The sequence below is a fragment of the Callorhinus ursinus genome, unplaced genomic scaffold, assembly GCF_003265705.2.
Source record: "Callorhinus ursinus isolate GAN/ISIS: 27379988/994484 unplaced genomic scaffold, GSC_fseal_2.0 scaffold83, whole genome shotgun sequence".
Classification (NCBI taxonomy): Eukaryota; Metazoa; Chordata; class Mammalia; order Carnivora; family Otariidae; genus Callorhinus; species Callorhinus ursinus.
In genome coordinates, this window is record NW_027397145.1 from 2982514 (window position 1) to 2997240 (window position 14727).

The following is a 14727-nucleotide window of genomic DNA, read 5'->3' on the forward strand; positions in this document are numbered from 1 at the left end:
ATTTATCCTAGCAGTTAGTGCCCCCATTTTTTATTGCACCTCATTAATAGCCTTTTTGATTTCGACTTGGTTAGATTTTAGTTCTTTTATTTCTCCAGAAAGGGTTTCTCTAATAACTTCCATGCTGTTTTCAAGCCCAGCTAGTATCTTTAAAATCATGATTCTGAACTCTAGGCCCGACATTGTACTAATGTCTGTATTGAGTAGGTCCCTGGCTGATGGTACTACCTCTTGTTCTTTTTGTTGAGGTGATTTTTTCCATCTTGTCATTTTGTCCAGAGGAGAATAGATAAATGAGAGAACAAAATGCTAACAAGGTAACATCATCCCTAGAAAATATACTCTAAACAAATCAGAAAAGACTGAAACCAGAGGAAAAGAAAGGGAAAGAAAGAAAAAAGAAAGAGAGGAAAAAAAAGAAAAAGATAAAAACAAACAAAAACAGAACAAAACAAAAAAACCAGAATATGATCAAATATGATCAGGCTGGTGCATAGATCAGTGCCACACACTAGATTTTGGGTATATTTTGGTCTGTTAGAAGAAAGTGCCTCCCAAAATTTTAAAGAAAGGAAGATATATATGTACAAAAATAAGGACTGATACGATTAAGGGATGGAATATGATTGTAAAGATGAAAATTATAAAAAATTTTATAAAAGGAACTGATAAGAAGTTTTTGAAAAAAGAAAGAAGAGGATTAAAAAAAAAGAAAGAAAGAAAAAAAAAGGGGGAGAGAATATGATCAGGCAGGAGACTAGAACAAAGCCATATGTATATTTTGATCTGTTAGAAGAAACTGTATCTCAAAATTTTAAAGACAGAACAACTTATATATATATATATATATATATGCAAAAAATAAGGGTAACTCCTATGAAGGGTTAGAATATGACTCTAAGAATAAAAAATAAAAATTTTTTTTAAAAAAGGGATTGATAAGATGTTGGTTGAAAAAGGGAAAAAGAAAAATTCAAAAAAAAAGAGTTAAAAAAATTAACTTTGAAAGACTAAAGAATCATGGTAAAAAAGCCATGAATTCTATGAGCAGTGTTCCCCTAGTGCTGGAGTTCTGCCGTTCTCATTGATCGGTAAACTTGGTCTTGGCTGGCTGTTCTTGCTGATCTTCTGGGGGAGGGGCCTGTTGCCGTGGTCCCCAAATGTCTTTGCCGGAGGCGGAATTGCCCCGCCCTTGTCGTCCCAGGCTAAGTAATCTGCTCGGGTTTGCTCTCAGGAGCTTTTGTTCCCTGCAAGTTTTCCATACAGCTTTGGAGGATGAGAATGAAAATGGCGGCCTCCAATCTCCACCCCAGAGGAGCCGAGAACTCGGGGCCCCGCTCCTCAGTGCGCCCCCAGAGAAAAGCAGTCACTCCCGTGTCCCCGGTCTCGGGCCGCACTCCGTGCTCACCCGGCATGTGACCGAGCGTTTCTATCTCTGGCACCCGACCCCGTGTGGAGTCTCAAATCCCAGCAGATCCCTGCAGTGCGTTCCCGCACCACTCCTCCCCAGGAAGGAAGGGGAGTCTCCCCGGATCTGCCGCCTGCTGGGTCCCTGCTGGAGGAGCCGTGCCCCGACTGGGCCGCAGATCACAGTTTATGGCAACCCCGAGCTGAGAGCCCGCGCCTCGGCTCTGTCTCTGCAGCCGGCTTCCCCGCTCCGATACCTGGGAGCTCTGCCGCACTCAGGCACCCCCGGTCTTTCTGTGACCCCGAGGGTCCGGAGACCACACTGTCCCGCGAGGGTTCCATCCCCTGCTTAGCCACTGGAGCGACGTCCCTCAGCGGAGCCGACTTCTAAAAGTTCCGATTTTGTGCTCCGTGGCTCTATCACTTGCCAGAAGTGACCGACGGAGGCCCCCTCCCCCGCCGTCTATTCTCCCGAATATCACCTCGGATTCACTTCTCCACAGGTCCTACCTTCCAGTAAGTGGTCGCTTTCCTCTTCAGAGAGTTGTTACTGTTCTTTTCTTCGATCTCCTGTTGAGTTCGTAGGTGTTCCAAATGGTTTGATCCCTCTCCAGCTGTCCTGTAGTTAAGAGTCTCTTACCGTTTGTCTCCCTCTCTGTTTTCATCTTATCTTTCCTTCCCTTCCCCTATGTTCATTTGTTTTGTTTCTTAAATTTCACATATGAGTGAAATCACATGGTTTTTGTCTTTCTCTGACTGACTTATTTAGCTCAGCAAAATACCCTCTAGTTCCATTCACATCATTGCAAATGGCAAGATTTCATTCTTTTTGATGGCTGAGTAATATCCCATTTTATGTATATATATATATATATATATATATATTTATATATCTGTCTCACACCTTCTTTAACCACTTATCTGTCAGTGGACATGTGGTCTCTTTCCATAGTTTGGCCATTGTGGACATTGCTGCTATAAACATTGGGGTGCATGTGCCCCTTCAAATCACTATATTTGTATCCTTTGGATAAATACCTAGTAATACAGTTGCTGGGTCATAGGGTAATTCTGTTTTTGAGTTTTTGAGGAATGTCCATACTGTTTTCTAGAGTGGCTGCACCCATTTGCATCCCCACCTAAGTGTAAGAGCGTTCCCCTTTCTCTGCATCCTCGCCAACATCTGTTGTTTCCTGAGATGTTAATTTTAGCTATTCTGTCCAGTGTGAGGTGGTATCTCATTGTGGTTTTAATTTGTATTTCTCTGATGCTGAGTGATGGTGAGCATGAAAACCAAAGCTGGAGGCATCACAATTCTGGACTTCAAGCTCTACTGCAAAGCTGTCATCATCAAGACAGTATGGTACTGGCACAAAAACACCACACACAGATCAATGGAACACAATAGAGAACCCAGAAATGGACCCTCAACTCTCTGGTCAACTAATCTTCCATAAAACAGGAAAGAATATCCAATAGAAAAAAGATAGTCTCTTCAACAAATGATGTTGGGAAAATTGGACAACCACATGCAAAAGAATGAAACTGGACCACTTTCTTATACCATATGGAAAAATAAATTCAAAATAGATGAAAGACCTGAATATGATACAGGAATCCATCAAAATCCTAGAGGAGAACACAGCCAGCAGCAACTTCTTGCTAGACATATATTGTTCTTTTATATAAATGTGGTTTATTTAACTAGTCCCATTTCTAGACATTTAGATCGTTTCCAAGTTTTCACTGTTCTAAATAATGCTGAGAAGAACATCCATTGTTGACAAATCTTTGTACATACCCTTAATTATCTTAGTAGGTTAAATTCCTATGGGTGAAGTTGAAAAGTCAAAGGTCACAAACATTTTATCACTCTTAAAATAAATATCATGAACTTGGCCTCCAGGAGTGTTATACTAGTTTATGAGCCCACAGACAGTGTGGAAAGGAGGAGACTTTTCCCCATATCTGCGAACCAGAAAATAGTGAGTATAGACATCTTTGCAAAATTGATAGGTGGTTTGTTATTTTAATGTGCTTTATTTTGGTTACTAGGCAGTTGACTCATGTAATTTGGCCATTTGTATTTCTTTGGTGAATTGTCTGTTCAAAGCCTTTGCCCATTTTCTCATTGATTTATTCTTTGCTTCACTGATTTGTTTGAATTCTTTGTAATTGATTCAAAGTATATGGAAACTTCTCTTGTTAATGTCAAGGGTATTTCACTCCTCCTCAGAGTTGAATGCTGGGGGAGAGGTGCTATAACCCTCTTCCCTCATTTTAGGAGAGGAGAAATGGAGTCCTGGGTACATGCAGGAAAATATGGCATTAATTTGGCCTCATGGAGCACCTGGGTGGCTCAGTCAGTTAAGCATCCAACTCTTGGTTTTGGCTCATGTCATGGGTCGTGAGATGGAGCCCCATGTTAGGTCTGTGCTCAGCACCGAGTCTGCTTGAGGTTCTTTCCCCTCTTCTTCCCTCCCTTTCTGCTCCTCCCCCTCCTCGTGCTCCCTTTCTCAAACAAATAAATAAAATCCTAAAAAAAAATGGGCCTCAGAACTCCCAATCTAATTCTCCACTGCCTTCGTTAGAAAATGAGGCCTGATAAGAATCAACAGAATAGCAGCCACTCTTGGTCAATCCCCAGTGATAAAGAGCAGTGAGGTTCTCCTTTTTCTTGGGAATGCTCATTTAGAATTAATTGAGCAGGAGTGGTTCAAAGCACTGTGTGCCTATGATATTATCTTCCCCAAATCCTGATAGGTATGTGCTATCATTACCTACATACCACAAACAAGGAAATGGAAGCATAGAGGGAGTGAAAAACTTGTGGAAATCACAGAGGCGGTAAGTGACAGAGCTGAGATCCAAACCCAGGTCTCTCTAACTCTAGGGTATATGATCCTATTACAGGATATACTATTTATGTTACACTTCCACATTGAGATATCTTTGGAAGAAGGGAAAGAACACTGCCCACAGTTCTGCCTTAACATAGCCACTGCTAGTCTGGAGTGTTTACTTGTTTTTTTCTACCTTCTTTCCTGCTGAAATCCTTCTGGACATCCAATTCTACAACTTTATTTTTTCTTTTATTACCCTTTGTGTCTCCATATTACTTCATGGGTTTTATAGCCATCCTTCTAATGACCTGCATAATATTCCTTTGTTGGGCACACACTAACTTTCTAAATTTAGTGTTCTCCCACTGAAACTCTCGGGAGAGCTTCTCGGGACCCCTGCTGTCTCCCCTACAGCTCTCCTTGGCCCGATAACTCCGTTTTTACTTCATGCCTTGAGTGAAATGATACAAATTTAACTTGCAAATTGCCTGAGGATGTCTTTCATAGTTGTAGGCCCCTGTAAATTATAGGCAAATCTGCATGTAGCCAGGCAAATTCTTCCCAACACTTTGACTTTTAAGAAAAATGTAGTGGAGAGGAGTGTGCAAGTGATTAAAATTTTTACTCTGAGTCTGTGTGTCTCAGTTTCTAAAGGGGTGAATGCTCCTGCTTGTGTGAGCCGCATATGTGAGACTTTAATAAGAAATCACACGGTACATTGTAAAGCATCTTATAGGAGCAGCATTGATACTGACACATCATATTTATAGTGTTTCCCATGCGTAGACATTAGGCAAGTTTTACATCCCTCTTAATCCTCCTCACAGCCATATAAAGAAGGTACACCATTATTTTCTTCATTTTACAGGGAAACAAATGGGTCCAGAGGGATTAATCAACTAGTCTGAGAGTCCACAGCCCATAGGAGGCTGAGCTGGTGTTTGAACCAGGGTTTATCAGGGCCTCCAGGCTGTGGGTAATTAGGACAATGATGGAGGTTTGTGTCTTACTGACACAAACTGTCTTACTGATATATCAAAAGGCCTTCTGGTACTGTCTCTCCTTGAGATGATGCCTTCATAGCATTGTTCATTCCTGGGGGCTTGAGCCGGTTCAGTTTAGTGTGTTGGTCTTTGTTGACCCATCTGTATTCCACTTGGGGAGTTTGGGTAGGAAATATTTATGGGAGGTTTGGTTTTAGTTCAAAGTTAGTTACTCAATGGTCTTAGAAATCCTTTCCAGTTAGTTCATGTTCCAGTAAGACAGTTAATGCTTGGGCTCCTCTGGGTGCTCAGCAGACTAGTCTGGTTCATTTTATTGTGTTTCTAAGGCCCACTTGGATCTGTGTGGCTTCTCCAGCTCCAAATTTGCTCTCTCATCTCCATTTCAGCTTGAAAGATTCTTGGAGAGCTTCCTCCATGAAGAACTCCATTTTTGTGCTCAGTCTTGGGATCTTTGCTGAGCTGGGGCCCTTTGCACCAGCCCTTGCTCTCTGGTGGACCACCAAGCTCTCTGTTGACTTGGTAATCCCTGGCCTCCATCTCCACAAGGTGTGAACCGGCATGATCCCCAAGCTAAAACACTTCTAAGGGCTGAATTCTGGTGTTGACCCTGAGAGGGAAGAAGGTCCCTGCCAGCCCACTGTGAATCTTTGTACTGTGTATTTAGGTTGAGGCCAACACATGGGTGTTTTCTCATCTTTTTTTTTTAAATTTTATTATGGTAGTCACCATACAATACATCATTAGTTTTTGATGTGATCCACGATCCATTGTTTAATGAGGAAAAAAAGGAGCTTAGATGGCTTTTCTGGGAGGAGAAAAGATAATTACCTTCAAGTCTCTAAGGGCTTGTTGTTCAGTCCACAGAGATGAGGTATCTTCCTATTTCCCAGCTCAGAGCATAGTGTAAGGGGAAATGAGTGAGGCTGCCCCACCTCAAGGTGTAGAGATGGACTTAGAAGCCACAATGCCTGGGATCAGATCCCTTATTATCCTGAGCAAGTTTTTTAACCTCTCCAGATCTTCTTGATAACCCTCTGAGGTAGGCACTGCATTGTTTTATTGATGCGTGCTGCTTTAACTTCTCTGAAAAGGGATGCATCTGACAGCTGACAGCGTCTCACAAACTCCAGGGATTATTTTAGCTACTGAGGAATTGGGAGAATGTTCTAGGCAGAAGAGTGTCAGAGATTTTTGGGGACCTGCAAGAGCACAGAGGAATCAAACAGAGATGAATTCTCACCAGCTGGGCCAAGCTTGCCTCCAGTGCTGCAAACCAGCATTGAGGTCTTCCCCGTTAGAATAAGCTCCATGATGGCAGGGGCTCTATCTGTCCCATTCAACAGTTGTGTCCCAAGGGTCATCTAGCTTGGCACAAAGGGTCTGCTCCATAGCTCATTGTTGAATGATGAAATGAAGATTCTGAGTTTGCTCCCTCATCCCCAGTGACTTTTCACAGATGCATCTGTCCCTGGAAGTCTCTGTTCCACAGTCTTTGGGCACCTGATTCCATTTTCCCCACAGGACCACAGAACTGGGTCAAGACAGCACCTCACCCCATTTCACCAGGCGTCCTGTAAGCAGCCATCACTCTCTGATGTAGAAAGGGCCTTAGTGTTCCTGGATGAAGACCAAACATGTGACCCCTGGTGCCCAAATTCTATTTTACACCCCATGCTGGTGAGGTTACATCCTCTTCATGGATCCCGAGTCCTGTTGAGCCATTTGGTACCATGTTCAAGGAGTCCCAGTTGTCAGTGCCTTCTGAAGCATAGACAGTCACAATCATAAATAATTAGCCTGATTTCCCATTTTAACATATTGCTGACTATACATTTCATGGAAACGAGCACTAAAGTTCATAAGAACAACAGATATTGTGTATAATGAATTAGGAACAGCCCATTTACATGAAAAGGTGACTTTTTACTAGTGTGAGATTTCATGTGAGAGATGAGGGAAACGCAGAGGGCAGGGTGGGAGGTGGCGGTGGTGGGGCTGAGTGCTCTGGTGGGTCGGAGGGAACCTTTGACATCAGGTAGTGCCTGGTTCAAATCCTGGCTCTTCCATTTACTCACTGAGGGATTCTGGATGAGTGGTTACACAACCCTGGGACTCAGTGTCTCCATCTGTGAAATGGGACTTATCTTGGTGCCTACTTTATAGGAGGTTGTTGTGAACATTGTATTAGATAACACATAGGACTGTAGTATCTGTGACATGTCCAGTGCACATCAGCAAATGTTCCTAGTAATGTCACACTCTTGTGTTTTTTTTTTTTTCCCTCTGTGGGCAGGACTTTGGCTCCCTCTACTTTGTCCCTAGGTAGTTACTTGGCCATTAGTCTTTTCTGACGGTTATTTTCATTTATTTGTGAGGTATTCATTTGCTTAAAATCAATTTCTCCCAAGCTGGGCTGCCCATACACCATGGCTCTGCATGGGGGGAAAGAGAGCAAGATGGTATGTGTGTGGGGTGGGAATGGCCATGGGGTATGCAGGGAGATGGAGTGAGCCTGGCTCAGCTGTATACATATAATCAATAGGAGAAATCGACACCTTCGTAAAAGTTACAGGCCCTGCTGGGTGAGCTCTTTTCAGTGGTGCCAAGAAACGCACCTATTTCATTTGTCCTCTTCTTGGGGCTGGGATATGTTCAGCCTCAAAGCAGCAGGCAGCCTGGGAATGGAGTGGTCACTTCATCCCTCATTGTTTCCAGCTTCCATCCATGGAGGGTTTGGGGGTGAAGATACGGACAGAAACCTGGGAGCTGCTTTGCTTTTGAGAAGGGAGGGAAATAAATACATTGAGCCATAAGCATTCACTGATTCACTCAATATTTATTGAGTACCGTCTAGGTACCAGATGCTTTTTTAAGCACTCTGGGGTCAACAGCAAACAAGACAGACATGGCCAGACCTCTGTGCCCTGAGGGTCTGGTGGAGGATGGACATTTTACAGCTGTGATGAGTGCAGTGAGGAGGCTTGGGTCAGGAGAGCCTCTTCTGAGGACTTAGCGTGAAGCTGTAATCTGAAGGGTAAGCAGGGGCTGGCGGGGAGAAGGGCAGGGAGTGAGGAGAAGCATCCAGGCTGTAGGGAGCCCCCACAAATAGGCCCTGGAGGGGAGTGGGCGGGGGGCAGGTGATTAGAGGGAAAGGAGGAAAGGGCTGGTAGCATCCAGGTTTAGCAGGGTATAGAGGGAGTCAGGGTTAGGTGCTTGATCTTCATCCTGACAGCACTGGCAGGTCAGTAAGGAGAGAGAAGCGGTCACGTTTCTATTGAGAGAGGACCCGTCTGGTGCCCATATGGAGAGTGAATCACACATGTCTAGCGGAGAGGCAGAGACCCTTGTAGGGGACTCCATGTGGTGCAGATGAACAGTGGTGGGGGAGTGGACTCTAGAGGTGTAGCAGGGGGCAGAGTGGGTGCACCGGGAAATACCGCAGAGGGAGACTTGACATGTCGGTGACTCATTGAAAGTGGGGGCTGAGGAAGGGGTCAGAATGACACTGGTGTTTGGGGTGGTGCTGGTTTTCCTGAGGTGGGGACACGGGTAGGGAGCAGGTTTAGTGAGGAGGCATGGGTCAGGCATTCCGTTTTGGACACACTGAATTCAAAGTGGTGGCAAGATGGCCAAATGGAGATGCCATGTAGGAGGGAGATAGGAGTCTGCAGCTAAACATAAATCTGGGTTGATGACAAGGTGAGTATCTCAGGCACCTATTTTATCCCATGGAGCCCAGTGGGTGGTCATTCTAGCCAGCAGAGCATTGTGGAGCGGGAGCTACACTCAGAACTTTCCACTACGAGATCCACCTTCCTCATTCTGTGACCTTCAGCAATTCATCTGACCTTTCTCTGCTCCCCTATCCTCAGCATAAAATGGTGATAGTTATGTCTGTTTCAGAATACCCAGGAGCACGTGTCTGAGGATCCATTAAACTGAAAATAAAACATGTGGAGCACTTTGGAAGTAAGAACTATGTTAAAACAAGGAGTTATTATAGTTGTGCGTTAGCCAATGAAAAGCAGAAATATAGCCCCAAGGCTCAGTATTGATTTTGGTCCCGGGTACTTCCCGCAGCTGAATAAATCTGACATTTCTGCCCTCAAGTGCTGGCTGTGCTGATGGCAGGTCTCCAGCTTCCAGCTTCCTTGCCCCTGTTCCAAGGTTATGTCCTTTCTCGGCTCTGGCCAGATCCAGCATCCCCACACCTGCCCGTGGTGCTCTGGCTGCCCTTCCCACCCCAGTGGGTGGTTCCAGGGAAGGTTCCAGTTGTGAAGTTGGAGACTTGCCAAGAGCAGATGCCCTCTGATTAAACTGGGGACAGGCCCTGCCAGAAAGGCAGAGTTTGGATCTGCAGGACAAGGGATTTAAGGGCTACCAAAGGAAACGCCTATAGACAGTTTCCAAACTTCTGAATGCATGAAGGACTATGGAATGTGCTTGCTTCATTCATTCATTCATTCATTCATTCATCGATAAATATTTATTGAGTGCCCATTGACTGTCAGACTCTGAGATAAGCCTGGGAATACAGGAGTCAAAAAGATGCTATGTATATCCTCCTGGAACTAATATTTGGACTGGGAAAGAGAGAGACAAAGGAACCAAATACTCTTATGGGACAACCAGGTACAAGGCTAGAGAGTGGTGATGCAGCTGGGCTGGGGAGGGCCTGTTTTAGATGAAGTGGTCAGGGAAGCCTTCCCTGAGAGGTGACACCGAGCTGAGATCAGACAGCTAAGAAACAGCTGACCTAGGAAGGGCAGGGAGAGTACATTCCAGGCCAAGGACCTGGCCAGTTCCAAGTACCTGTGGTGAGAACATGCTTGGCATGTGTGCAAAACCATGACAAGGAGCATGGCAAGAATCCAGGGACTGGGAGGGAGGGAGAGAGGCCAGATGGAATAGGGCTTCCTCAGTCATGGGAGGGAGTTTGGGTGGTTTTTTTTTGGTGTCACAGTGAACCATTGAATGGTTTTTTTTTTTTTTTTTTCCCAAGGGAGTGGTTTCTGTTTGGAAGTGATTATCCTGAATGGATAATGGATTGGAGGGGAAAGGAAAGAATCAGGGAGATGAACCAAGAAGCCAGTGTAGTCCTCCAGGTGAGAAGCAGTGGCTGTGGGCCCCAGGGTGCCATGTGCGTGGACTGAAGTGGATGGATTGGAGGGGCGGTGCGCAGTGGAACAGGTCAGCTTGCTGATAGACACGAGGTGAGGGGCGAGGGCAAGGAAGAGACTGAAGATGCCTCCCAGGTTTCTGGCCTTTGCAGCCATGTGCATGGGATTACATTTACTGCAATAGGGAATCTCTCAGAGCACAGGTTCACGGAGGGAAATCTAGACTCCTGGTTTCACCTGGTCCAGTCTGACACACCCATGGGTCATGTGGAGGAGATGTCAAGTGCGAAGTTGGACGTACAGCTGAAAGTCACCAGACCCTTCGAGGCTGGAAATGCAACTGCAGAATCTCCGCACAGGATTGGATAGGAACACCCAGGGACACGGTGTAGACAGAGCAGAGGGCCCAGGCCTGAGCCCTGAAAATGACCGGTGGGCATGATCAGTGGGGAGTGGGAGAGCCAGCAGGGCTGGTGCCACAGGAGCCTCAGGAAACCTCTCAGAGGCCAAGAACGGGAGGACTGAAGAAGGGGAGGTCTCCCACTCAGTGTGATGACTTGGAGGAGGTTGCTGATGGTGACAAGTCACTTCAGTCAGTGAGGATGAAAAGCACATGAGAGTGGGTGGAAGAAAGAAAGAACTGGAGCTGAGGAGGCAGAATGACATTTGGGGACAACTCTTTGGAGAAGTTTTGCTGTCAAATTGGGCAGAGAAATGGTGAAGTGGCTGCTTGATTGGGTTTCTATGAAAACTAAGAAATGCTCTCTCCATCATTTCTAAATCTCTTTCCCACTCTGATCCAGCCAGGACACGACCCTGAAATACCGAACATATTTCCATGATAAAATAAACTATGGATGACATGTGGTCCCCAATATATTAGCTGTACCTCCATTCCTTTTTCTCCCTCTCCAGAATGCTTCTAGGAATGTAAATCAGTCAGAGCAATGTTGGGATAAGCATCTGCTACTTTTTAGGAAACATCACAATCCAATTTCCGTACATGAAACTACATGCAACCAAGTTAGTTGTGGCACAACTCATATCTGACCACACCACACAGGTTGGGGAGTGTTGGCTAGGTGTGGTCCCAGGCCACAGCTGGGTGCCATTCATTCATTCATTCATTCATCACCTATTTTTTTGAGCACTCGCTGTGTGTCAGGAGCGTGGCTCTGGGCAGTGGGGGCAGAGGTGAATGAGCCAAATGTGGCCTCCGTCCTCCCCTCGCTGCAGCCAGGTAGGGAGCACAAACGTGGAGTAAGGGATTTCAAGAGCAGGGAGCTGACAGCTGGAGAAGGGTGCTCTTAAGGAGAGCCTCACTAGGGTCTTGGCCTGGTCCACAGGTTTAGCAAGAGTTACTGTGAAGAGGTCAGGATGTATAAGCTACAGGGGTGAATTAATGAAGCTCGTGTTGGGTTGGGCGTGGACCGTGGCCCAGGCAGAAGTGAGCACCCAATTCACTTACCCCCACTGGGGTCTGTACCAAGACCAACGTGTCCTAGAAGTCAGGAAAGGAGGAAGGAGTGGCCTGAGAGGCAGCCGGAGCGGGGACGGATGTGCAGGGTCTGGGGGCTTCACTCAGAGTTTGGTTTTCATCAGGAAAGCAACGTGAAGGTTTTTAAGTGTGTGCGTTGAAGGAAGAGGGGCGAAGGTATCAGGTGTGTTTTAAAAGAGCACTCTGGTGTCTGGGGAATGGGGTGTGTTTGTACAAGAGAAAGGCGGCAGGTGAGTGTCACCCGTATGCACACAGGGCACTGCATTAATTCCTTTCCAGCCCTGTTCGACCAGGTGCTGGAAACCAGATGGTGGGGGGGCGGGGGGAGGAGGTCAAGTGCCGCGCCCTCCCCCCTCTTCCTCCCCTCCCTGTCTGTGTCCTGTGTCCTCTTCCTGAAACCTGGTTTAGTTTTCCTCTTTCTCCTTCCTGCCCTCGAGGAAAATCCAACAGGCTGGTGCCAGGGCCAGTTCTCAAAGGATGGGAACACAAGCAGACATGGGCTTCTCTGCAGAAGAACACCAAAAGATACGCACAGGTCCGCCGTGGGGGTACAAGGATGTAGAAATTATAGAAATGGAGGTCAGATGGACTGGTTTAAGGGACTGACAGCCGTGGGCATGGTAATGGGGCATGGGAGTGCAGAGACGCAGGTGGGCACACGACCAGGAATGGCCAGTGCAGAAATTCACTCACCTGGGGCCGGGGGTGGGGGGGTGGGGGTGGGGGTGGCTCCTAAGGAATGCTGATTCAGCGAGTCTGGAGCTTGAAGCAGGAATCCGCATTTTTAAGAAGCCCTCTCCTCCCCCGACCTAGGTGAGGCTGACCTGGGTGGCCCGACGACCTTCCTTTTGAGAATGTCTAAACGCTGGCCGGCTTCTTGGCCTTGTATCCTCAGTCGCTTCCGCTGGCTGTCCGCTGCTTGAGCCTGAAAGCTTGTTTCAGCCCCGCACTGAGCTGTGGATAACCACGTCCCAGGCCGCCCGCCCAGGGGCGGCGCGGCTGTCGGGCGGGCGACACGGCAGCGCACGGCCGCCAGGGGTCGCCAAAGGCCTCGGCTCGTGCGCTCGGGCTCCTCCGCCCGCGGTCGCCGCGCCCGAGCGAGCTGGAGAGCGAGCGGAGCCAGAGCGCTGCGGGCTCACAAAGCGGCCGGACGCGCGGCGGCGGGTGGCAGGAGCTTTGGAGAGCGACGCGGCGGATCAGCCTCCTCTGCGACCGCGCCACGCGAGCTCGAGCAACTCGGACGTGCGGACCCGGGCCGGCCCCCACGGTACGTGCCCCGCGGAACCCCGCGCCCCAACTTGGCGTAGTTGGGACCTCCCCGCGACCACCGGGAGGCTGGCAGGGGCAGGGCCTGGGGGTGTCTCCGCGCGCCCCTCTTGCCGAGGCGGCAGGGCGGGCCAGGGGGACCCCCCACCTCCGCACCCTGCGCCCCGTTGGGCCAGAGCCTGGGCTGGTGCTCGGAGCCCTGTTCTCCCCCTCCCCTACCCCAGAGCTCTGGGCACCGTCTATGGGAGTGCGGCTTGCCGACCCGGGGCTCCCCGTTTTTGGGGAGGGTTGCTGAAAACCCTGATCTGAGAGTAGCGGTCTGTAGGGCACCCGGAGAATAGGCGACAGGGGTCCCCTATAGTTTGGGAGCAGCCCCTAATTTGTGACGCAGCCTCTTCATTTGTAACTAAGCCCCCCATTCGTGAGAGGGGTCCCCGGGTCTCTAGATCCGCGACAGGCGCCCCGGGGTGTGCGGGGATGACCGTGTCCCCGCGGTGAGAGCCCCAGTTCCTGCAGCCCGGGCGGGTCGCGGAGGCGCGGAGAGCGCGGTGCGGCGCGGGGGGCTCGCCTGGCCCTGCGCTCCCGCCTCACGCCCCTGCGTGCCCCCTGCCCGCAGATGCCGGCGATCGCGGTGCTGGCGGCGGCGGCCGCGGCGTGGTGCTTCCTCCAGGTGGAGAGTCGGCACCCGGACGCGCTCGCCGGCGGCGCGGGCCCCCACAACGACAATTTTCTAGACAATGACCGGTGGCTGAGCACCGTCTCCCAGTACGACCGGGACAAGTACTGGAACCGCTTTCGAGACGTGAGTACCGCTGCTGCTGCCAGGCCCTGCGGGGCCCGGGAGCCTCTCAGGGAGGGGGCCTCTGGGGCGGGGTGGAGCGGGGATTGGTGCACACCTGCCCCCGCAGCTTGTCGGTCGGGGTTCCTAGGCTGCCTCTTGCCAGAGAAGAACTTTAAAGACAACTTCGAAGGCTTGATGCTCTTTGCCTGCGACCTGTGGTCCAGGTGTGTGTTATCATGGGACTGGGGGAGGTGACTGACTGACATGGTATGAACAGCAAGCAGCTCAGAGAGAGGCTTCCTCAGGCCCTCCGTTCCCCTAACGTTGGTGGTTGACTTTACCGAGCGCCCTAGAGAACCTTCCTGGGGGCAGCAGTGATTTGGACCATCTCCACGCTGTGCCAGAAGAGTCCGTGCTGCAGATGTTACGCTTGGGGCTGAGCCCGGCTGATTTATTAAGAGAGACAGGTGTTCTAGGAGCTTTGGAGGGTCATGGCAATGGGGCTCATCAAAGGTTGATGGTAGTGGTGTGGGGGAGGTGTGGTGGTTTTGACCCTCGGTGTCTGAGGGGAAAGGGAGCAGGCCACTCATGGAGTCCGTCTCCTGCCCTGAAGAGGAGCCTGGGTGGCAGAGGATTGCTCTTCTGGGGGAGTCCCGGGAGGCACATGTGCTGCCTGTTTCTGCCCCAGGGCTGCTACTGCACGGGTATGTCCCAGAGGATGCTGGACAAGAAGCACCTGGCATAGTGTTTCCAGCAGATGGCGACCGCTCGGGTGCTACGGCGGGGGGGGGGGGGGGGGGGGGGGGGG

General features: G+C 49.0%; 1 protein-coding gene across 1 annotated transcript in view; it reads left to right on the forward strand.

Moving 5' to 3' along the window:
* The first annotated feature begins 12992 nt into the window (after nt 1–12992).
* The window catches only part of SPOCK1 (SPARC (osteonectin), cwcv and kazal like domains proteoglycan 1), a 603296-nt gene continuing 601561 nt past the window's right edge, over nt 12993–14727 (forward strand). The window contains exons 1-2 of the mRNA XM_073887823.1: nt 12993–13139; nt 13755–13940. Of these exons, the coding sequence (XP_073743924.1) occupies nt 13755–13940 (186 nt within the window). The 5' untranslated portion in view covers nt 12993–13139. The remainder of the gene's footprint in view (nt 13140–13754; nt 13941–14727) is intronic.